The sequence below is a fragment of the Anas platyrhynchos genome, chromosome 2 (assembly GCF_047663525.1).
Source record: "Anas platyrhynchos isolate ZD024472 breed Pekin duck chromosome 2, IASCAAS_PekinDuck_T2T, whole genome shotgun sequence".
Taxonomy (NCBI): domain Eukaryota; kingdom Metazoa; phylum Chordata; class Aves; order Anseriformes; family Anatidae; genus Anas; species Anas platyrhynchos.
In genome coordinates, this window is record NC_092588.1 from 57,859 (window position 1) to 83,739 (window position 25,881).

Genomic DNA, 25,881 nt, shown 5'->3' on the forward strand with positions numbered 1-25,881 from the left:
CTATTCCAGAACTTTGGGACAGGGGTTACAGTGGGGATTCAGGCACTAAACTGCAAGATATGAGTATTATTGCCATCGATAGCATATCCATTTTATCTTTTAGTACATAAACACCAAAGTCTAATTAAATTAAAAAAAAAAAGTAACGGGTTCACTTCTGCTATGTAGTGTGCACATTTAAATCTGGTAATACTAGGGAGCTGGGACTGCAACTCACTGGGAAGCCCTGGTTTATATTCATAAAATAGGCATTTCCTGTCTGTCTCAGGTACAGACAGAAATAGTAAATGACAATGACAGGGTTGTATGGGCAGCACTTTGCACAATGTGTTGGCTCTTGTGAGTTTAAGATGACAGTTCTCATTCACTGAAAAGTCAGCCTAATGCTTATTTCAGGTTTGTGAGTTCCACTGAAAGCCTAGCACCTATCAGTTTCATGGTACAGTGAAACATGTAAGACCCTCTGTGAACCAGGTCTTAGACTGACAAGTGATGGGCTGTAACACTAACTTTTTATCCTTAAAATAGCTTTTGTTATTACCAAGTGAATTAGTTATTCTGCAACATTTGTATATACACCACAACAGCTGGTAATCAATTTACCGCTAAAAGAGATGAGTCATTCTGGTTCTAGTCAGGAACATACTGTTACACTGAAAACACTATGCTGATCAAGATAAAATTCTAACAGTCTAAACAAATGAAGAAAAATTCTAAAATGTTCATGTAATTTGTCATTACAGAAATAACTACATTTCCAACATGTCTATTACAGAACGATACTAGAGCAGGTAGGTTTGTCAAAGGCTGGTGAAGCAAGAGATTATATGAATTACACAAAATAGGGCTTGCATATATTACTTATAAGATATATAACTATGAAGAGTGTAGAGTAGGATTAATATCTGAATCACTGGACACAGAACAATTGATAACTTTAGTAAGAACCTATCTGTGACTGGATCTGATTCAATATGAAAATGAAATAAGCATACATACAGTATCAATTTATGAATTTGTGCCTGTGTAACTGATTATAGTTTGTATCTGAAATAGTATACATATATGGAATGTGGAATAAGATCCACTTCAGCTTTTTTTCCAGATTTGGTTGATTCCTCCCTCCTTATTTATTTACAGGGAAGTTTATTTTTAGGTTTAATTTCTCATGTTAAAAAAATTCTTTTGTTTCTTGCAAATTTATCCATACCATCTATAATAGTATGGAAATTGGCTTATTTTCTTTCAGATCAGCATCTTCATTTCCCAAGATTTTCAACAAACCATAAAACTATCATTAATTGTTAAAGATACGCAAATTATATAAAGCCTGCTACCATGGGAGCTGGCATCCTAAAAAAAAAATCTCTGAGTTTTAAATACCCTACTGATTTACCTTCAGGAACTGTTGCAGCCTTCTGCTTCCATCTGTCAGCTACATACCTGAAGAGGTTTGCTGAGCTTGCAGCCAACACCACAAGTGGATAGTCATGAAACCAAAGCTTATGGAAAGAAGAAATTCAGAAGTCTAGTTCCATAGAATCATAGAATCATTAAGGTTGGAAAAGACCTCCAAGATCATCTGGTTCAACCATATTCCCACCACCGATATCACCCACTAGACCATGTCCCCAAGCACCACGTCCAACCTTTCCCTAAACACCGCCGGCGACGGTGACCCCACCACCTCCCTGGGCAACCCGTCCCAATACCTGACTGCTCTTTCTGAGAAGAAATTTCTCCTAATTTCCAACCTAAACCTCCCCTGGCACAACTTGAGGCCATTCCCTCTAGGCCTATCGCTGGTTATCTGCAAGAAGAGGCCGACCCCCAGCTCCCCACACCTTCCTTTCAGGTAGTTGTAGAGAGCAATGAGGTCTCCTCTGAGCCTCCTCTTCTCCAGGGTAAACAACCCCAGTGCCCTCAGCCGCTCCTCGCAGGACTTGTGCTCCAGGCCCTTCACCAGCTTCATAGCCCTTCTCTGGACACGTTCCAGGGCCTCGATGTCCTTCTGGTACTGAGGGACCCAAAGCTGAACACAGCACCCGAGGTGTGGCCTCACCAGAGCAGAGCGCAGGACGATCACCTCCCTGGTCCTGCTGGCTGCACTGTTCCTGATACAAGCCAGGATGCCGTTGGCCTCCTTGGCCACCTGGGCACACTGCAGGCTCGTGTTCAGGTGAGCGTCAACCAACACCTCCAGGTCCTCTTCCTCTGCACAGCTTTCCAGCCACTCTGCCCCATGCCTGTAGCATTGCATGGGGTTGTTGTGACCAAAGTGCAGGAATCAGCACTTAGCCATGTTGAACCTCATCCCACTGGCCTCTGCCCATCGATCCAACCTGTCCAGGTCCCTCTGCAGGGCCTTTCTACCATCTGGCAGATCCTTCTCATTCATCTCTTTAGATCGAAAAACAAACAAACAAGCAGTTTGGCAATCCTGAGTAATGCCAAGCAGAGGCAGTCCAAGTTAAGGAAAAAAAAACAAAACTTTATGTTCAATGGTTTCTTGGCCTCTGACTCTAACTTCGATCTTGTGAGACAGTATAACACATCAGCATGAACCTACAGATTAATCTGGACTGTGTCTAATACCACGTGCTTAAGCTTGCTACCAAAGCCATACAAGAAAGTTGGGTGATAACACACTTCTGAGTTCGAACATTCCATCAGGATTGCCAAACTGGGAAGGTGTGCTAACAAATGACCCTCCCCCTCCTCCTTTAAGGTATTGGAGTTACATAGTCAAGTAAGTTACTGCTTGACTAAAGCAGCGTTTTACAGGCTATAACACCCAACTCAGCTGAAAAGTAGTTCTAAAACCATCTCTTTCTCCATTAATAAATTGTCAGTTTCTTCTTTTATGGCTTTCCAGCTTCTTCTCTCAGCTCAACTTCTGATGCAATGCTTCCATTATACATAAGGATACAAACCAATAACAAAGCACAACCAATAGGCTTGTAAAATGGTAAATATAAAAACTGGGCATGTTCTGCCAGACAAGATCATTAACCATAAGTAAAGGAAAAAAGTTGCTTATGATTTTTTTTTTTGTCCTGTAAATCTTCAAAAAGGTGCCTCCTGTATTAGATTAGGCATTAGATTCAAAGAACCTGAAAAACACCTGTTTTTTTAAATACATGTATATGTATATTTTTCTTTCTTTGATTGAATTCAAGTATTGATTTTCCTATTTTTTGAATTTTTCTTTACTGAAAGAGGAATTCTTTTTTCATCTACTGAAAACATTCCCTGAGCCTGACATAAAGAGACTCTACTTTATTTCCATGGTTTAAGCATGTTGGCAATTTAATAACTTTATTTTAAACATATTGCAATAAAGTTGACTGTTAGCACATGACTTTACTGGGCAAAGTGTGCCATAGGAGTCATAGGAACATATTTCCACTCACTACCCCCAAAGAGCATTGCCTATGGTATTATAGCCATCATAAATGTGTTACCTCCTCATTTGGTTTTGACAGTCAGTGATTATATGGTATTAAATAGTATTTCTATGATCATTTTTTGGTCTTGAAGGTCCCCAGGATTTTGGGCATGAATTTTCCCATCTTCTTATCTTTGGCATCTGTGTCATACTCCTCTTCGCTCTGACTTGTATGTTCATCCTTTTTGCAGAAAACCTCAAATCTGCTGTAGACTCTCTTCTCCTTCCGCATGTTCTCCATTTTTTTCAGAAGGGTATCTCTATCTTCTGATGGTTGCCGCTGAAGATTTCGTTTTTGGCTTCCAAAACTCTCTGACCTATGGATGTTACAGCTTTTCTCCTTCTCACCTTTCCTTTCCAAGCTCGTAGTTGACTTAGAAAGATCAGGATTACTAGTGGATGGTAGTTGCTTGGCGAGTTCAGCTCTGTTCTTCTGACTGTTTGCAGAGATTTGTTCCAAAATTACCTTTGTATCATCACGGAGATTGCTGCTGTACAGGATATTAGCTGTGGAGGAAGGAAATCTCCCCTGTGTTGGTTGGCTGCTTTTGGGAGGAAGTGGTGTTGCAAATTTATGGTTTTTTTCTTCCTCCATCATTTCCTGACAGTCCCCTATGGAAGATCTTTTGAGCCCCACAGGCTGTTTGTCAGATTTTCCACTCTCAGAAGTGGGTTCTTCCTCCAATTTCTTATCACCTTTTGGGTTCAAAAGCTGCTTCAAACGTAGTGATCCTTTTCTTAAAAACTCAATTGGATTTTGTTCCTGTTTTGAACAGTCTTCCTCAGATTTATTGAGAGAGCTGTCAGATCCTTGACTTTTAGATAAGTTTTCAAGAGCTGATGCAGTACTTGTCCTAATCTGTGGTTTCTTCAGTTCTGTACTGACTAATTTTTGAGTGTCTTCTTTGAATGTCACTCTTTCCTTCTTTTCTGGAAGAGTCAATTTCTGAGTGTCTCCTACAAATATAAGACTCTCCTTCTCTGGAAGAGTGGGTTTATTCTCTATTGGGTAAAACCGAGATGATAATTTGTCCACCTTACTGCTAATATGTGCTAGGGGATCTTTATTCAATGTGTCAACGAGCTGGGGGGTTGATGAAGCCATTCCAAATGATCTGTCAGCCTCTCCATGCATTTTGTAAGTACTGCAGGAGTCTTTGGCGTCTAGTACCCTACTCTCCAGAATCTTATATTGCACAGATTTGGTACATTTCTTTTCTGTGTTCTGTGATTCTTCCTGGAGAAAACTGGAAACAGCTTTGGTGTGAGTGACTGTAGCTCGCTCTGTGTCTTTGCCCACAGCTTTGTACTTCTCTAAAAGTTCTGCCACTTTAGATGAGGTGGCTGTCTTTATAGTTTCATTATCTTTTGTCAGTTCACTAGACATTTGTTCTTTTTGGATCATCTGAACCTTTTCTATTGTTGTGTTAGGCTGATCTAACTTGGCAGCACTAAAAATCAGAGAGGACCTGAGTCTTGAGCTCCTCTGGATCAAAGGATTTATTCTGGACCTAAAGGCATCTTGTTTCATTATAGGGGTTTCTTCACCTACTCTATCAGGATCTGCAAATTCTTTGGCACTGTCAACTCCCAGTGACTTGCTATTAAAAGACATAGGGGATTTGAATGCTGAGATGAGGTCAGTGGAGTGCTTTGTGAGGTTATCCCCCAGAACATCATTATATGCTTCTGATTCCATAGGCATTGGGAGACCTTCTTCTGGTTCTGACTGATATGCACTAAGGTATGACGAAATCCTCCAGTTACGTAAACCTGTTCTATTTTCCTGGGTGTTCTTGTCCTGATCTTGGTCCTCATCTTTGTCTTGTAGGAACAGGCGCTGTTCCAGGCTTTGCTTCTGTGTAGGAGAAGTTTGGCAAATAAATTTCTGTCCTATATTCTGCCTTCTTAACATCATTCCCATTGGACCATTGCCTGCAGGGTTCAGCTGATCAGAGCCATGTCTCACTTCCCTGGAAGAATTTGAAGGTACATAATCCAGCCTTAAGGGGAAACCCTCCTGTGGAAAACTGGATTCAAGTTCAGGGTATCTGGGTCCCTCTCCATAGGAAAGAGGTCCTCCCTCTTCCAGTTCATTGAATCCTGGCCTACCACCTCGGATTCTCTCAAAGAGTCCCTGAGGTCTGCCAGAAAGATGGGGATGGTCAAACTGATACTGGTAGAACTGATCCTTCTGAAAATGGCTAGACTGAATTTTAAATTCATCCATATTGTTCATGAACATCTGCCTGGCATACTGTTTAGAAGAAGCAAAATTTTCATATGTTCCTTCTGCAAAACTGTGTCTCTTAAAAGCATCTAACTCTAACTGCTTGGAACGGAGAAAACCCCTGACAGGATCCATTTGGGCATTCTCCATTTCTACCTTTTTATACATTCGCATGGCTGACCCCTCCACAGTATGGCGCAACATGTCATCCCGCCTGAAATTTGACAGGAAGTACCTGTCTGGATCAACTCTGTCCATAAAGGAGGGAAAAAGATTGTCATCCCTCTGGAACATCAGGGGTGCTTTTTTTGGAAAGAAGGGCATGTTATTGCCAAAGGGAGTCATGGCAAATGGGTTCTCTGCCTTTGCCAAGACATTGGCTGGAGGAACAAGAGGTTCTGACTGTGCAAACAGAATTCGGAATTCTTCATCAAAGCTGGCCACTAGCTCTCCCTGGAAGATGTGTGCAATGCTTCTGTGAATCTTCTCAAAAGACCACATAAAACTACAAAGAGAAACAGAAGTAAAAATACTGTTAGCATCAAGTAACTCAGCTGTACTACTTCACATTAAATGATAAACTTGTCTGAAAAAAATTCTCCCGATACTATGTACTGCTCAGGCAGCCATTCATTACACACTATTGTTCCCAACCTCTGTAGTTATAAATTTATTGGGCATCACAGCTTGGAAGAGTATTTTATCAGGCAATAAGTGACTTCTGTTCTAAAAAACAAAAACAAAAACAAAACAAACAAAAAAAAAAAACAATTATCACTAACAACAGCAAGACATCTGATGATAATCCATATCAGTGATGTGAAGTAGATGTTCTTGCAAATACTTTTATTTTTTTTTAACATCTAAAATGTTGTGCCCATCTTTAAAAAGGGCAACGGGATGAACTATGGAACTATATCCAGTCACCCTTACCTCAGTCAGAGGGAAGATTGTTGTCATGGTTTTGGCTGGGATAAAGCTTATTTTCCTCACAGAGGCTTCAATGATGCTGTGTTTTGGGTTTTTGATGAAAATAGTGGTGATAACACATTGATGTTTTTAGTTGATGCAAAATACTGCTTTCACTTAGTCAAGGATTTTTCTATTTATGCTGCCCTGCCAGTGAGGAGGCTGGGGGTGCACAGGAAGCTGGGAGAGGACACAGACAGGACAGCTGACCCAGACTAACCAAAGATACCATATCGTATGGTGTCATGCTCAACAATAAAAGCTGGGAGAAAGAAGGAGGTAAGGGGAGACATTTTGAGTGATGGCATTTGTGATGAGCCCCACTTTCACTGAAGTGACTGAACATCTGCCTGCCTATAGGAAGTAGTGAATTAAGTAGTGATCAGGTTGCTCAAAGCTCCATCGAACCTGGCCTTGAGCACTTCCAGGGATGAGGCACCCACAGCTTCTCTAGGCAACCTCTCCCAGTGTCTCAATATCCTTATCATGAAAAATTTCTTCCTTAAATCCAATTGAAGTCTATCATCACTCATTTTAAAACCATTGCCCCTTGTAATGTCATTACAGGCCCTGGCAAAAAGTCTTTCTCCAACTTTTTTATGAGCCCTGCCTTTAGTTCATCAGCCAATAACCCCAGTTCCTTCTCCTCCCGACTGCTCTCATTCCAGCCACGGCCCAGCCTGTATTTGTGTTTGGGATTGCCCTGACCCAGTTGCAGGACCTTGCACTTGGCCTTGTAGAATTCCAGGAGGTTCACACAAGCCCAACTCTCAAGCCTGTCAAGGTCCTCAGTAGTGGCCTCAACAATATGGTTTAATTTTTGGTTAGCCCTGAAGTGGTCAGGCAGTTGGACTAGATGACCTTCTTTGAAGGTCCCTTCCAACTCAACTCAACTCTTCTATTCTATTCTGTTCTGTTCTGTTCTGTTCTAATTTACTCTGAGACTGAATTACAAATGGTTTCTAATTTCAGCATAATAAAGGTTTACAACTGCCTTGCTATATGACGCTATTTGAGGAGGTTTTTGAGGCTGTGGTAGGGTAATATTAAAAGACTAAAGTAAATTTTGGTTATGAGCAAAGATGTAACATAGGTTTCCCTCTAAGAACAGGAAATGGGATACAGTAACATACAACTCTTGATTGATATACTTGGGTATAACATGATTATAGTCAAGTCATTAATAAAGAAGACATGGGTAATTCCGTTAAAGTAACTTGCTCTTGAAATGTAAAGGCATACTCCTTGGTCTCTTTAACTTTTCTGCTTTGGAATGAGTTGTTGGGTTAGGATTGGTTTGTTGGTTCGGATGGCTTTTTTTGTTGACACTTTTTTTTTGAGGCAGGTTTAAAAATTCCTCATTTGAAAGTCTAAAATACTGCTTTACCCACCAAACAGCCTATTACTCACTGAGATTGAGATATAACATTGCAGGGATTCTCACCTGTAGTTGCCGCTCAGCACCACCATGCAGTCCACCAAGAGGAATTTCTCTTTCACATGACCTTTGAAAGACATCCCTGTGCGGCAGTAGTAGGTTGGGCCAGAAACTGTCCTCACCCTTAGGAACTGGAAACCAGACAAGGCACTGACTCAGTTGCAGGCTGTTACTTCACTCCCCCTGTCCCTCTTTCTTCCCCTTGCTCTTATAATGTCCCTCCTGCCACCATGGTTGTACTTCAGCACTAGCAATTCTGTCTGCATACACAGTGGTTAAACAACCCTCTTTATCACTGTGTCCCCAGTCTTCAGTCCTGTATTGTTGTGCCATCTCTCCTGGCTCCTCTTATATTTCTCTAGCCTCTGGCTCAGCTTTCCCCCTTCTCAGGTCTTTACTGTATTGACAGCACAGTGTCCCAGGACATACCCTCCTCAGGATGGGAATTGGCGGTGGGGAGGGGTCTTTGGTTTTCTCACCTCTATGTAGTTAAGATTGACTCTGCATTTAGCAGCTGTATCAAGGAAAAGCTGAGAATTCATTTCATCAAGCAAGATGTACACGGGCACTCTGCGGGCAGCAGCATCCAACACCTCAAACAGCAGATCCACATCAGTGAAAATGTCCATCACTATGGCTACCACCTAGGAAAAGAATGCAAGAAAGTCTTCAGAGAGCTGTGCCTGTCTATGGCCTGCCTATTCATGTCCCACAGCCCTCACATTCCAAGGCTGCACTGCTGCAATGGCTCCACTTCAACTTCCTATTTAAACACTGTGGGCTCCAGAACTGGAAACAGAATTGTTATCTGATGTACATATTGTGTATATAAAGGTGCGAGGTGACAGTAAAACCTCACTGCAACGGATCATTCCCTTACTTGTTAATCCCATGATCACAGCAGGCATTTTCCGGCACCAGAACCACATTGGAAGGATCTATTGATCTGCTTGGCCACTACCTCCTCATTCCCTCAAACACATAAGTCATTTTTAAATAACTACCTCACCAATGTTTATTCAGTCACGTTATAGCTACCTCTAAGTGCTGTTAGATGGGAAGTAGCTTCAAAAACCAAATAGCTTTAGAAAGCTACTAGTAGCTTTTCTAGCAGTTTTTAATAGCTGCTTTTCTATACGCTTTAGAAAACAAGACATATGAGGAGTGGCTGAGGGAGCTGGTGCTATTTAGTCTTGAGAAAAGGATGCTGAAGGGAGACTTCATCACTCTATACTACTACTGCTTGAAAGGAAGTTGCAGCAAGGAGGGTGTTGGTTTCTTTTTCTGAGATGACAAGAGCTATGAAGTGAGGCAATGGCCTCAAGCTGTGCTATGGGAGGTTTAGACTGGATACAGGAAGTATTTCCTCATGGAAAGAGTGGATGGGCATTGGAACAGGCTGCCCAGGCAGGTGGTGGAGTCCCCATCCCTGGAGGTATTTAAGAGACATGCAGATATGGTTTCGCAGTGGACTTAGTATTAGGTGGATCGTTGGACTTGATGATCTTATGGGTCTTTTCCCATAAATGACTAAATGACTCTGTGACTCTATGATTCAAAGCTCTGTAGGATCTCCCTGTACTTCCCAACTCTTATCAATGGATATAAATACCTGACGGGAAGAAGTAAGGAAGATAGAGTCAAACTCTTCTCAGTGATACCCAGTGACATACCCAGATACAAGACACATTGGACACCATTGAAGTATAGGAAATTCCAGTTATAGATAAGAAAAAACTCTTTCACTGTAAGGGTGATTGAAGACTGCAACAGGTTACCCAGACAGATAGTGGAGTCTCCACCCCTGGAGATACTCAAGGACACATTCTAAGTAACTTTCTCTAATTCACCCTTCTTTGAGCAGAGGAGATGGACTAGATGATCTCCAGAGGTCACTTTCCAACCTCAGCTACTGTGATTCTATAAACTCTTATTATGCTTTATGTGTGTCCTTACACACTTTTCCATGGATCCAGAGAGCAAAGACTCAAAGACTAGCTTTGATGCAGTAAATAGTAGTTTTAGAATCATCATTTCCCTCTGTCAGGTCCTCAGAGCATAGTTAAGGAAATTAGCAGTGTATCTGATGCATCCTTTTGCACATAGCTCTAGTTGGACTGTTTCATGTCTCACCTGTTGAGCTGCTCGAATCATTCTGCGAGCTTCCTCCTTAATGCTGGGATTGTCTGGGGGTGGTGGTTGCACAAGGGTCGTCACTTCTGTTCCCCTGAACCCAAAGACCATTGGCCAGCCTAGGTCAAGTTCAGGAACAGCAAGGTCCGAATTCATAGGCCAGTATGTCCCAGAGGATCCATCCATGTCATTGTCACCTGTGGTGTCTGTGCTACCTTCCTGATTGGCATACTGGGGTTTCTGGAGATTCTGTATGATGTGATCCACCTCTGAGTTGCAAAGAAAATCAGGGGCTGCTTCTTCTGCCAGGAAGCGTTCGTAACTTTCTTTGCCCTCTTCAGTAAGGACATCCAGAGCTAAGCGGTAATACTCCTTGTAATGTGGGGGAAGGTAGTTAGGGTCAAGGGGATTGTCCCCCTGTGAGGAGCTTTGAGATCGACGAGCCATGAGGGGAGGGAGAGCTGTAAGGAAAAAAAGCCAACAATGAGAACAGCAGTCAGGCCAGGAGTTTCAGTCCAGTGACACACCCGTCCTCATAAATGGTGAAGATTGAGGGGTCATGATGGCAAAATCAAAAGAGAAGAGAATCAAAGTGCAGAGTAATGTTGGAGATGATAGTTCATTTATAACCAATGAACACCTTAAATTAGGCAAAGGTGGTAATCACTTAAAGAATTACTTTAACATGGTTACACGTAACATGGGCAAAGTAAGGAACAAATCAATTAGGACATCACAGCAATGAACAAAGATGATGCATATAACAGAATGCCCAGCTTTCTCTTTCAGGCTGCTGATAGCTAAGCTTAGATTTTTTGTTTGTTTGTTTTAAACATACCTTTTTTTTTCTCTGAAGAGCAATGTTGTTGATTATTATCTGAACTCCACTAAACTCATTTCCAAATGCTATTAAAAATGTTATTGTGTGCAATATGGTAGTAAATTCAAATGCACATACATGCCTACAAATGCACCCATTGGACCCTTGGTAATTGTGTGTTACAATCACCTCAGCATATGAATAGAAGCAAGATTTTAAGGGGAATGCAGGCAGGTATAAGGATTTCTTACTGTTGTAGCATGGTCAGAAATCAGACAAGTCCTCAAGATATCCATGAAGAAATGAAAACAAGTGATATGATTGCTTCTTCAATCTCCTGATGTTTATGTTGGGAAAATCTGAGGTGAAGGGGCTTATATCCAACATTTGACAAATACTTGCCTGTAGGGAACCCATTACTTGAGACTCAAGACAAACCAGTGATTTAAACCAGTTTTTGGAAGAAAAGCTTGTCATGGCACAAATATAACTCTCATAATAACAACCAACTGATCTGCAAAGAGCTCCAAGGCTCTTTGGCTTTTGACCCTCAATTAATGCCAGTATTCAGACACGCTTTTTCTGCACCATCACTGACACAAGAACAGAAGCTTCCTCAAAGTCAAAAAAAAAGAAAAAGTCAGTCCTACATCTAGACAAAGTTGCTTTAATAGGAACTGTGAGTACAGAGGGTGAAAGTGGCTCCTATTGCCATTCCCATTCAACAGAAACGACACCTCCCAAAACAGAAAGGATTGCCATTGATGTGGGAAGAAGGAAAATGATTTCAGACCCATACTATCACTATCATTAATCATTTTAACAGAAAACCTACAATAGTTTTGAGATAAAGCCTTGGAGGACTTTCCCGTCCTAGTACCTGCAGAACACAGATCAGTGAATATCACAAGTTACTCCTGCCTTAGACTGTAATTCTTGGTAGAGCTGCATGATACAACAGGAAAGAATATGGTCTTACTATAACAGACTGGATCTAGCAGGTACCTGTGTAAACTACTCCAACAGTCTTTACAGTCCACACTAGCTATTTGTAATCTGAAATACCCAGCTTTATCTTCCCAGTCTAATTCTCATTTTGTCTTTTTTTCTCTTAGAATAAAAAGCAGACTACTATATACCTCCATTTTGGTGTGCTCATGTCAGTTATATACTAGCTCTTAACTAGCTCTTAATTTTAAGGAAATGTTCCCAGAGTTAAATTCATTCTTAGACTTTCCCTTGTTTAACATTCTTCCTGAAACAGGCCACAACATTGAAGCAATGAAATAATTAATACTTCAAATAGCAGCATCCTCATTTTTCTTCTCTTAGCTGACATAATCCACTTTTGTAGTACAAAATTCTTAGTCACAGCATTACAGTGGAATTTAATGCTTAGACTCCGTGCCCAATGGAGTTCCACAGCTCCACAGGGGTCCCAAGGGCTATGCTGGAGTCTATGCTGTTCAACATATTCAGAAACAATCCATAAAGGGGATGAATAGGCATGCAGATGACAAACTCCTAATAATGCTAGCTTGCCCAGAACAGTGACAGCCAACTGCAAAAACTAAAAGAAAGATGAAACAGAAGAACCTCATCATACTAACTGGACAATAAAAATGGCAAAAGGGAATATAACACTGATAAATGCAAAGTGGCAAAACAAACTTAATTTTACATTTTATCGATTAATATATGAATACTGTTATAAATCAAAGATGACAAAGATTTTAACCCTTTAATTTAAAGACCTTTAAATGAAAAGTGTCAGCTAATACTAAGCATTGTTTAATAAAGAATACAGATTCAGAGGAACTTGCAACCTGAACATGTTGCAAATATGAATCTCATTCTTCCCATCTCAAAAAGGCTATTATAAATGTGAATTATGATTCTTTAGCCTAGAGAAGAGGCCTACAAAATATGAGCAGGGACAGCTGTCTATTTCCTCCTCCACTACAAGAACTAAAAGGGCTTCAACTGAAACTAGCAGGGAGTGGGTTCAAATTGAACACCAGGAAAGCTTTTGCTCAATTGTTCTTACTCTGCAGAACTCCTTCCCACAGGATGTTTTAGACACCAAAATTTTGCCAGTGTTCAAAAAACAATTAACATCTCAATGGAAACGAAGAAAACCCTTTGAAGACCATTAACTATACAGATATCACTATGGATCTACTCTGACTGACTACTCTGGAGTATTGCTACTCTTCCCTATGCATCTGTGCTTGCCATGCTTGGCAAGAAAAATACTAGATGTACACATACCAGTGTTTTCCCTCTTATTTTGACTCTTTTGTTGTTGCCATCATCACTGCACTCTAGGATGTAGAATTCTGTTTTCACTTCAACACAGCATCCAGCTGTATTGAAATGCACACAGACCATATGAGTCTACTTAAACATGTGATTCATATTCTTTAGCAACAAACATTTCACCATGTTGTTCAGTTTCTGATTGCTGACAAAGTATCTCTGAGTCAAGAACTAATCACTGAAAAGCTGTCTTAGAAAGGCCTTTTCCCAACTGCATGAAAAAATACCCACTTAGAACTAAACAGTAGAATTAGAAAAACAGTTGGACCCATCCCCATGCAAATCATGAGCCACTGGTATTATCTCCTATGTCTCTCATAAACTGTGGGTGTGTAAGTTGTCATTTCCCACCAGCAAAGTAAGCCTCATTGTTGAGGCATATGTGTACCACAGAGTCTCTGTGTGAAGCTCAAGCGGGTAAGTGTTGCTGAACCTGGATTGACTTAATGCAGAGACTGCCTGGATACATATGTGCATCATTTCTGGAGCAGGAAGCACAGGGCACATTGTGCAGGGTAACAAATAACCAGGTTGGGATGGACTTATGCAGGTACAGTTGGGCTTGTAAGCATGGCTTCAGCACCACTGCTGCAGTAGGTGAGCTCGTAGTGATGGGGCTGAGGAGATAGTGATGGCAGCAGGAGATGGTGATGGTGCCTGTGGTAAGGGGAATTCAGCAGAGCAGCTGTGGCTGTGGCCTGGGCAGGAGAGAATTAGTGCAGGAAGTTGGATACAAAAAGATGAGGAAAATTGCCACTTTTCTTGAAGTGGACATTCTTGTCAGCTCCAAAGTTTGCTTGTCCCTTGTACCTCTGATAGCAGGCAACACTATGTGCCCAAGGAAGCATATATGGGCACAACAGACATACCATACTTTGCCAGAACACTTTTCCACTATCCAACAATTTGTGGGTGAAAAGGTAGGTCAGGAAACAAAGGGAAGGGTAAGTAGGGTCGTTTTTACAATAGGGGAAGTCACATTCCCCAAGGATTTGCAGTAGTCAAATGTATTCAGGAACAAGCAAGAACACACCAGTGAAAAAATACTTTTGATGAAAAACCATCCTCATGCTTTTCTTTAAGCCATTGGCCACAGGGAGAAAACAGAGCTGGAGGAACTCCTGGTGTGACCGAATAAAGTGATCACAGGTGAGATGGGAGAGCCAGTCCCAGGAGGGTCAGTGGTCTGTTAGAGGCATTCAGAAGGGGACTCGTGCTTCTCATGTAACAGGGAAAGACATCTGCACTCGGCTGTGCTGGCACGCTAAAAACAGCCTCTTACGAGGGCGTTGCCTCCGCCCATCCGTGTCGGAGGCTATCATTTCGCTGCGTGTGCATTAAGGAGTGTCGGCCTCGGCTGCGAACGCACAGGGTGTCTGCTAAGCCAGGCTCTGCGCAGGCTGGGCAGAGGGTGTGGTGTGGCCGGAGGGCAGGCACGGAGCAGGTTTGTCAGCACCCAGCCGCGGACACGTGTTGGGCCGTCAGCTTTCCTGCTGCCAGCCCTGGCTATCTCCCACCCAGCGCCAGGCTGAGGAGCCTCCAGCCCGCGGAGGATCGCCACAGAGACCGGCGCTGGCCGCAGCGCGCCGGGGCCGGGCCCACCAGGCCCAACCCGAGCACCCCGGGCACAGCTCGGGGGGGCGGGGCCAGGGCGGTTTCCGACGTCACCTTTACCTGAGAAAACAGAGCCCGAAGGCCGCAGCAAACACCTGAACTGGACTAGCCCAAACACCGGAGCGTGAACAGTCCTGTGGCTGAGTAACAAGGCTGGAAAATCTGCACCGTCACCCTCTTTGGCTAGCAAGGCGAGGACTGAGGGCGATGCTGTGTCTTATTTCAGCCAGCTCCTTCTGCTTACAAGTTAATGCTGAGAAAGCACCGCTAAATTCCACTTGGAGAGAACTTGCAGCTCGCTGAGTGTGCCATTCCTGTCTTTGCCCGGGCAAAGCTCTAGTCATTCACCTCCTCACTTCCTACAGGCACTTTTAATCTCTTCCCAAATACATGCACAAATCTGAGAACTGTGAAATAAAACCCAGAAATTATGTCTGCCACTATAAACATAAGTACCTCTGAGCTGCAAGGATAGAAGAACAAGTCCCTCACAAGTGGGAACAATAAATTTAAGCATAGCTATGGTGTTTGACCATTATGCTGTTCCCAAGGAAAGGCAGAAAAGCTGTAAAGCAGTATCTTCCGCCGCCCCACCCAAGGATTCCCTAGGTTATGCAGAGCCTGAGTGTGAGGAAATTTTAGATTTGGCTCACTTTTAAGTATGGCTACCATGTACTCTGATTTCCCTGAACAGATTTTTTTTTCCTCCTCTTTTTCCTTTTCCTTTCCATTTTCTTTTTTTTTTCTCCCTTCCCCTTCCCCTTCCCCTTCCCCTTCCCCTTCCCCTTCCCCTTCCCCTTCCCCTTCCCCTTCCCCTTCCCCTTCCCTTCAGATATGAAGTTCAGGAAGGTTCTGAAGATTTCATATTTCTGTCTGGATTGTCTGACAAGTGGTTTGCAGCACCAGCTGTAACTGAGCAGCCTGCTATATAGAGGGAGGATTCATAGATAAATGCTATATTACTTCACAGAAGCCCAGTGCCCCCAGGTAGTGCCAGACTACTAGCGCAAGGGCTGCACAGAAAGTTGTGCACATGCAATGTGGCTGATACACTTAGGACACTTTCACAGCTGCATGGGTAGTACATGTAAGCAGAGCAGCAATTTCAACTACCTGTACACACTTTGCTTGCTGTGCATGCAATAAAGTATTTCTCTTCACAGAATCATAGACAAATATGTTTTGAAACAGCTTACACAATACCTAAGCAGGAGTTTATTTAAAAAGTCTCTTAAATATTCTGCAACACTTAAAAATAACTTATTAAATAGGATTCTGGAGCGTGAAAGCAGTAGGGTAGTTCCTGGGAAGGCATTCAAAAAGATAGGATTCTGTTGCATGAGTGATGCAATTGCTGGTATATCAGAAGTGGAACAAGTCTCTGCACTTAATGTTTGTGCAAGATGGAAAACTGACAGTCTAATGATACAGATTTAGTTTATGGGGAATATATACAGTCTCAAGAGCAACTGGTTGTATATACATCTGTAAAGATTACAGCAGCTTTTGGATCCAGCCAAAAATTGAAGAGGTTGAAATTTCTGCATACAAGGAGAAGAAGCTTCAACAAATCAAGATCTCTGTATCTGTTGCATCAGAAACATAGGTAGCTGATTTCCTGGCCCAAAAGGATACTACACAGGCATTTCTGTTCATGTGAGAAGAGAGGTGTGTGATAATATACACTTATATTCTATATGGCATTTTTCCTTAAGGCTGCTAATGTAGAGTGCTTTCTAGTTAATAGCTGTAAGCATTTATATGACTACAAGAATGTTTAAATGGGTAAGGTTATGTGCTGTGCTTTGTATGTTTTTTGAATGTTGTAGAATTGGCTGCCATTCTTCAATTCCCTGTTCTGTGGCAACAACATAATATGTTGATGAATTCTCAGCTTGCATGAATAATGCTTTTTCTCCACCTGTATCATTGATATGGTGTATATGCACTACACCATTTATAAGCCCCCAAAAGTATGGGTAGTTTCAGTGAAGAAATATCCCAGGAACACTCAGCAATGGCATCATCCCAATAATCTCCCTTTGGCATTTCACATGATGCTATCTACAATCAACATATCCCATGCTGTATAGGGCAAAAGATGCACAAAAAGACTGTTACCCTTTCAGTAGTCTTTAAAACTACTTTCCTGTCTGGGTAAGCAGGAGGAAAGAAGTTAGCTGCAACTTCAAATGTCATTATCTTTTGTCATATGGTAAACATGAGCTGATCTCAAATCAGTGAATAAGTAAAAGTTCACAAAAGTCATTTAGGTAGCTCCTGGGCAGAAACTCTGCTAGGAATGGTAATTCAATACAGTACAGCACAGTCACCAGAGGTTTTGGATTCCATGCAATTGCAATCTTAGCAAGCATACTCCTGTTACAGTCCATCTTGCAGAATTTCTCTAGGCCCTTATAGAATTTTAGTTAATATATTAGTGATTTTTTTTCTTAAAGTTACAACTCCTGGGAATAGCTATCCAAAACTTGCAGAACTCTGAGATACTGTTTCAAATTTGGTGTGGTTAAGCTGCCATCTCCAGCATTCAATGAGCAATTCCCCTACAAATTAGTGGAAATGATTACATACCATTTATGGCTAATGCTGGTTTCCCACAGTACGGTTTCCTATCTCTATAATCTATATCTATATCTATATCTATATCTATATCTACTGTCTCTTACAAAATAAAAGGATACTAAGATACTTGAAAGCATCCAGAGGAAGGCAACAAAGCTGGTAAAAGGGCTGGAATGCATGTCCTCTGAGGACACTTGGGTTGTCTAGTCTGGAGAAAAGAATGCTAAGAGGCAACCTCATTGCTTCCTGCAGCTTCCCGAGGAACTGAAATGGAGAGGGAGGTGTTGGTTCTTCTCCCTAGTAACCAATGATAAAATGTGAGGGAATGGCACGATGTTATGTCAAGGGAAGTTCAGACTGGACATAAGGAAAAATTTCTTTACTGTGAGGGATGTAGAACACTGGAACAGGCTTTCACGCAAAGTGAATGATGCCCCATGCGTGTCTGTATTCAGGAGGCATTTAGACAATGCCCTCAGAAATATGCTCTAACTTTGGTTAGCCCTGAAGTGGTCAGGCAGTTGGACTAGATGATCTCTGTAGGTCCTTTGCAATTGTTCCTAATAATATGTTTTAACTTTGGATTGGCCCTGAAGTAGTCTGAAATGGACTTGATCTTTGCAGGTCCCTTGCAACTATTCTATTCTTTCTATTCTATTCTATTCTATTCTATTCTATTCTATTCTATTCTATTCTATTCTATTCTATTCTATTCTATTCTATTCTATTCTATTCTATTCTATTCTATTCTTCTTACTCTACTCTACCCTACTCTATTCTACTCTATGCTATCCTATCCTATCTCCATTCCATTCCATTCCATTCCATTCCTCTTCTTCTGTTCTGTTAATTAGTTTTGATCCATTCAAAATGTTAGCTGTCACAGTGTAATGCTGCGCAGTAATGTTGTTCAGTATCAATTCACATGCCACAGAGATGATTAGAGATATTACTAAATATGAAGTATTACCTCGTTATTGTTTGACTCCAGAACTGGGTATTTTGTTACTTATTTTGTAGGGCATTCAGCACCTAGAATGCCAGGAGGGGCAGCTAAGAACAAGCAGTTCCTCATTCTATCTTAAATCTGTGGCAGTTATCATGTAGGAGTTCTGGAAAAAAAAAAAATAAAGGAAGTATTTAGCAGAAGAAGCAAAATCAGGGAGAGAGCTCTATGAAATGGACAGCCCATCTGGGTCCTTACTTCCTTAGAACTCATTATCAAAGACTCTTATTAAAGTTAGATGGCTACTCTTTGCTTTTATGCCTTTGTTCCTTTAATGGGAATTCACCAGATACCTTGTGAGATTTCCTGAATCCATAGTAATGGAAGATTAGGGCACACGTTTTTTATTAGTATTCTTGCATGAGGCTGGATTTTCCCAGAAGATTATGGTAACATCCAAAACAAAAGAGGAACACCAAGAAGTGGATTGTCCTGTTGCTTGATCTTCAGTTGCACATCTCTTTTTAGCAGCTTCTTTTACCCCAGGGGACAAAAAAAAAAAAAAAAAAAAAAAAGACACCATATATTTGGAAATCTGAACTACTGTAACTGCCGAAGAAACCAAGTCACAAACTGAAAATGTACCAAATGTATATGGAAACCTGTAACTACTGTTATTAGAGAACTTTACTTATTTATATGTTTATTTATTCAATTACATTAGGAATTTCACTTTATTCAATTTGCTAGTCGCTGTTTAAAAAATTTAATGACACAAGTTGTGGGGAATCTAGTGAAAAATTAAGTTGCTAAAAAAAGTAATGTGGCACCACCATGATGTTCTTGAGGGTATTTATACAGGGTAATGTGATGTTCTGTATTGGAGTTATAGTTCAGCAACTGAATTGTATATGTTTACAGTAGAAGAGCTCATATAAATCAGTTATTCCAGCTTTCAGAGTTGTGAGCAGCCATGTGACAAACAATCAGTTTGAGAAGAGCCACTGAAAGCATCCTTTCTTCCATTCATAGGACAATTACTGAGAAAAGTTAAGAACCTTAGTACCGAAGCCACAAAGCCATAAAACCTGCAACATACTATCAGAAGGGAACTGGAAAGATCAAGCACACCACCAAAGTCCTTCACACCTTCAGCAGCTGCAACTTTATCTGGAAAAAATATCTCAGGAAGCATACTGCCCCTACACTGTACAAGAAAGTAAAGGACCCCTCTTATATCCTGCCAGTATGACCTGGGAGAAAATTTCAGCAAACGTTTCAAACTTGATTTTATGAGCAGAACATACCAGTATGGGATGTGAGAAGTTCTTTCAAGCCATTAAACATGCTGGCATATGCCACCAATTAATTTCCTGTGTAATCCCTGTTGTCTTAGAAAATCCCAAGCCATATTAGGTAGCAAGAGGAAAAGTTCAAACTTCTTCCCCGTAATGAGTCCTTAAGCATTGGGTAAACTGAACATAAATAAAGTACAAACTATAACCAGGGGAGCAATTCAGGGGTCTACATACAGCTGTTGAATGTCACTCTGGATGCCCTAAGGTACCTTGCCTGGCTTCCATCTGCTGGTCAAGAAGGGTGCAAGTCTCTCACAGGTCTTGTGCCACATCTGCCATGTTTCAGATACCTTAAAGCACCTAAGAAGACACTAACCATCCAAGTTTAGGAAAAAGGATTGCTCCCCAACAGTCAGATTTGTTAACTAAATGCCAGTGTATAAAATGTCCACATGCAAAATAATTGCTTTGTAATCCCCTCAATAAAATGGATAAAATTGAATGAGTATGGGACAAGATTCATTTCTTAATACAGACACATTTGGTCAAGTCTTCTCTTAATCTTTCTCCTAGACACATTAAAAATCGGTCTTCCAAAATTTCACTTCTTAGTCTTCAGTTTTTAACTCCAAGATTACCTTTATCCTGTCATATACAAAGGGTTGTTGTGAATGGAGTTAAATACAGTTCATGGCCAGTCACAAGTGGCGTTCCCTGAAGCTCAGTACTTGGTTTTGTTTAATATTTTTATCCATGATATTGGTAAGAGGATTGAGTGCACCCTCAGTACATTAGCAGATGACACCAAGTTGACTGGGATTGTTGATTTGCTTGAGAATAAGAAAGTTCTGAAGAGGGATCTGGACAAGCTAGATCGATGGGCCGCATCTGCGTGTATGGCATTCAGCAAGGCTAAATGCCGTGAGCTGCACTTGGGTCATAACAACCCCATGCAGCAGTACAGGCCTGGGGAAAAGTGTCTGGAAAAGGCCCTGGGGGTGCTGTTAGACAGCTGACCGAATGGGAGCTGGCAGTGTGCACAGGTGGCCAAAAGGCCAATGCCATCCTGGCCTGCATCACAACTAGTGTGGCCAGCAGGACAAGGGAAGTGACGGCCCTCTGTGCTCAGCTCTGGTGAGACAGCACCTCGAGTATTGTGTTTGGTTTTGGGCCCCCCTCAGTACTTTAAGGACATTGAGTTGCTCAAGGGTGTGCAGAAAAGAGCAACGAAGCTGGTGAGGGAACTGGAAAAAAAGAGGTGAGGGGCAGCTGAGGGGCCTGGGGCTGTTTGGTCTAGAGGAGGCTGAGGGGGAGACCTCATCGCTCTCCACAATTGCCTGAAAGGATGCTGCAGTGAGGAGGAGGTCGGTCTCTTTTCTCAGGTGGCAAGTGAAAGCATACAAGGGTAGGTTTAAATTAGTTTTCAGGAAGAATTTCTTCATGGAAGGGGTGGTTAGGCTTTGGAACAAACTGCCCAAGAAGGTGGTAGAGCCCCCATTCTTGCAGGTGGATATGACATTAGGGGTATGGGTTAGTGGTGACTTGTAGTTTTAGGTGGAAGGTGGATGGTTGGACTTGATGATCTTAAAGGTCTTTTCCAACCTGCTTCTGTGATTCTTTACAATCCACTGTCAAGATTCAGCTTGAACCCTTCAATACATTATACCAGAACCTTCTGAGCATGTGGTTTCAGCATTTTCAAACTTTAAACAACTGATAAAGAAATTAGAGCAGGTTTTTCACTTTTTCAGTTATATTTTCACACATCTACAGTAGGGCAGAATGCTCCCACCTAACTTCAGGCCTCTCTACTGTAGGCATCTCCATAAATGACTGGTGTCCATACTCCTATTACCAACCACCAAAATCTGTCAATACGGTGAAGTGAGGAATTGTCTCACATTAAAGTAGACTACCACATCAAGGCTGATGAATCCTACAATCACTGTATGACATTTTGCGAGCCTCCAAACTGTAGTAATAGCTCTCCTGCACTTTGTTCATGGTCTGTTATAAAATGCACCCAGGATGGCTGAACACAGCATTTTGATTGTTGTCTTACCAATGCTGTATTTAAGATAAAACTGCCTCCCTACTCCTGTGTACATCTGTGGATATTGCCATGGCATTACACTTGACCTCATTGGTTATTCTGATATTCATGAGGTTTTGAAATGGTTGTTGGGATACAATCTCCTTTTTCTAAACAATAAATGGATTCTTAGTATGTGTAAAAACTAACTGTGATCCATCTGTTTATCAAGTGACCCAAGGTGTTCTGTATACATGCCCTATTATTTTTATTGACCTCCCCAATAATCAAGTATCTAAAGGCTTTATCACAAGTGCTTTTATTTTATTGGTCAAAATACTAAATAGAGAAAAACCCTAACATTGAAATTTTTGAAAATCTGCTAAAAACAAACCTATCCAATGATGACTATTTTTTGAAACAATATTTTAAAGTGTGCATTTTAATTTTCAAAAGTCTATTGTCTAGTCAATATCATAACTGTTTTTTAATAAGTTAAGAGTACATGAAGGGGGGTTAGCTTAGCACTGAATATTGCCAGCCATTAAAAATCTGCCTTGAATTTTGCAACTCATCATTCCACTGTCTCATTCTACCTGTAGCTGTGGTCAGCTGTATCAAAGGAACATGAAAAGCTCTAAATACATTTATCTAGTTGCACCATGAGGAAAAGTACTTGCTGATTCCTTCAGACAAGTCACAGAATCACAGAATCACAGAATCACAGAATTTCTAGGTTGGAAGAGACCTCAAGATCATTGAGTTCAACCTCTGATCTAACACTAACAGTCCCCACTAAACCATATCCCTAAGCTCTACATCTAAACGTCTTTTAAAGACTTCCAGGGATGGTGACTCCAAGTCCTGCAATATCAGAAGTGATTATCATTTTTATTTTAATATATGCATGGAAGAGCAATAACCATGCAGCACACAATACTAGACAGAAATTCTGACTGGTAGAATCCAGCAGAGCAGAGTGGGTAGAGTAGAGAAGTACAAACACAAAGGGCGGAAAAAGAGCAAAACTATCAGCCTGCACAATGCAGGCTTTTTCACACAGGTGAATACATTCCTCCCAGTAACTGTACTTAAATATATATTAGATAGATTTTATTTTAAAAATACCAGATATCTCTGAGTAACCATTTTCTTAGCAAGGTACTTCAGCAATCATTTACTTTTCCTTCTGTGACAATGCATCTCTTTTCAAAGTCAAATTAATCTTTATCTTCAGATTTTAACTGTTAGAATGTCTCCATGAGCAAAACTGAAAAATTACCTATTACCAGATCTTCTGTGTCTTCAAGTAAATCACTTCTCAGCTTTCTCCATGATAAGCTGAACTTTCTATCTTGTTAGGGCCTGTTTACTACCCCTGGACAATGTTTGGGGCTTTTCCTTATGAATTATCTGAACTTTGGAAATGTAATCCATCTTTGTATCACAATACCAAAACAAGGAACAGTGTACTCCCAGTGACTTTCATCTTACGCTACATTTCATGGTAAAATGACTAAATCTTCAATTCTAACCTTTATTCTGGTTTATGTGTATTGTTTTACATCTTACTATTAAAAACACTTAACAGAATCACAGAATGGTGAGGTTGGAAAGAGATCATGTAGTCCAACCTCCCTGTTCAAGCAGGGTCACCTAAAGCACATTGTACAGGATCATGTCAAAGCAGGTTTTGAATACCTCCAGAGAAGGAGACTCTACAACCTCTGGGTAACCTGTTCCAGTGCTCTGTCACTCTCACAGTAAAGAATTTTTTCCTCATATTCAGACGGAACTTCCTGTGTTTCAGATTGTGCCCACTGTTTCCTGTCCTATTGCTGGGCACCACTGAAAAGAGTCTGGCCCCAACATCTTGTCACCCTCCCTCAAGATACTTAAATACATTTATAAGATCCCCTTTCAACTTTGTCTTCTCCAGGCTAAACTGGCCCAGCTCCCTCAGCCTTTCCTCCTATGAGATGCTCCAGCCCCCTATGCACCTTCATAGCCCTTTGCTGGACTCTCTTCAGGAACTCCAGTAATCAGATTGTGATGTTGTACTTAATATATATATGATATTTACTATTTCAACTTAATATATAATGATATTTACTGTTTTGACCAATTTTACATTAACCTTGAATGTTACCAGGTTATTTACTGATTACCTAAACTCCTTATCAAACTCCTGAGCAGCACTGGACAAAGACTCAATTGCTGGGAAGTCTGATAACAATGAACATTGTTAATACCTTCTCTTTAATGATCAATAGTAATAAATTACTATTTCATTATCTACCTAACACACAAAACCTGTTAACATAATGTAGGATTTTTAATCATATTTCAGAAAGTAGTCATTTAGATTATTTGAAGAAATTTGGGCTCATTATAATAAACATACTCACACCATCACCAACCCAAACTGCATATTCACTTGAATGCCAGAGGGTATATAATTATATCATTATATCATTTTTTTCTTTTGTATAAATTACCTTGCACCAGCAACACGTGGTTTCATTTGCATTATGCTGGTTAATATGCATCATGCTGGTGCTCTTTCACCTAGGTTTGTTAGTTTCTTTTCCAAAGTTACCTGCATTTCTCCCCAATTTCAGTGTTTATTTATCTTCAGTAAATTTTGTGAGAGATCTTATCAATGGCCTTTTGAAAGTAATGTACTTTTATCCACTGAATGATTTTAGCATATTCATCCAACTAACAACTAGCCATTAGGGTACAGATTCAAGATACAATTACTGTGAAGTAAACTGTTTTTGTGGAAACCTAATGATCCACTGTACCTATCATGCACTTTTATTGTCATGAGTGAAAGGCAATTACTTCTTCAACACAAGTGAACTGTAATACCTTGCATTTACAACAGAGAACATTACAGTATGGGTACATGCATATAGGTAGCTGCTATGAAATAGTTACTCTGTGATGATGTGTTATAGTACAAAGCATTTTTGTGTGCAGCCATGTCCTTAATCTGAAACTGTGTTCAAAACAACATATTTCAAGCAATTTTCTCTCTGTAAATTACTGAGATGACTTTTCCTCATCTAAAGGATGCTGATTTAGATCATAATCCTCCAGAAAGGTTATTTTTCCCAATCCCATTCCATATGGTGTACTGTACTATACTCCTATGTATTGTGTTCTTTAGCACTAAACATCTCTACTATAAAAGCCCCTCTACACATCTCTGCACTTCACCTGTCCTTTCCTCATCTCTATTTATTTATTTACTTTCTGGCTTCTCTAGATAAAGAATCCCAAAATTCTCAGTCTCTCCAGAATTCATTCTCACTATGTCTGAACCCTCTCTTTAATATATATTTCTGAAATTGAATGACCAAGGGAGAACAGAGCATAAAAACAGCTGTACAGGTTCAGGTTAAATGTCTTGGTAGCCTAGAATCTAATCTCCAGTGGGGTCTGACAGCAGATGACATGAAAAATATATAGGGACAGGCCAAGCATTTATAATGCTTCACCAGCTTCTCTAATTCAACGTTAGCTTCTTGAGATTCAAGAACTTCCTGAGCCAGATATGCTTTAATGACTGTAGACAGCTTCAAAGGATTTTACTGTCATAAACTCACATACAGTTTTCCCAAACCCATATATAATTTCAGCATCTACAACAGCCAGAGGCAAGGAGTTCTACAGCTCAGCTATAAAGAACAGTCTCCTTTATTTTAGAATCTGCTTCTTGCTCTTTGTCTTTTTCTTTTGATAAAAAAACAGTATCTACTGAACTTCATCATGCCCCTCTGATTTTATATGTTAACTCCTGCCTCAGTCATCACTTTTCTAAATGGAGAACTCTAACTTATTAAACTGTTTATTACATGTTTGCAGTTCTATGTCTCTAGTCTACTCTCTTCTCTGAATTTTTCAGTTCTACTGTGTAATTTTTTGAGATGATGGGAATGGAGCTGCAAGATTAAAGTGAAATATGGCTTTATATACAGTGGTGTAATCATAGAATATCCCAAGTTGGAAGGGACCCACAAGGATCATCAAGTCCAACTCCTGG

The 25,881-nt window shown here is 40.8% G+C and overlaps 1 protein-coding gene across 2 annotated transcripts in view; it reads right to left on the reverse strand.

Annotated features, from left to right (window-relative positions):
* Nucleotides 1–3,264: 3,264 nt before the first annotated feature.
* The window catches only part of FAM83H (family with sequence similarity 83 member H), a 30,484-nt gene continuing 7,867 nt past the window's right edge, over nt 3,265–25,881 (reverse strand). Inside the window, exons 2-6 of one of the 2 annotated variants that reach the window (XM_005026032.6) lie at nt 18,525–18,666; nt 10,219–10,679; nt 8,565–8,729; nt 8,092–8,216; nt 3,265–6,183 (exon numbers count right to left, since the gene is read on the reverse strand). In XM_005026032.6, coding sequence (XP_005026089.1) covers nt 3,522–6,183; nt 8,092–8,216; nt 8,565–8,729; nt 10,219–10,665 — 3,399 coding nt within the window. In that variant the 5' untranslated portion in view covers nt 10,666–10,679; nt 18,525–18,666 and the 3' untranslated portion in view covers nt 3,265–3,521. The remainder of the gene's footprint in view (nt 6,184–8,091; nt 8,217–8,564; nt 8,730–10,218; nt 10,680–18,524; nt 18,667–25,881) is intronic. The other variant, XM_005026033.6, reaches the window with a different exon arrangement.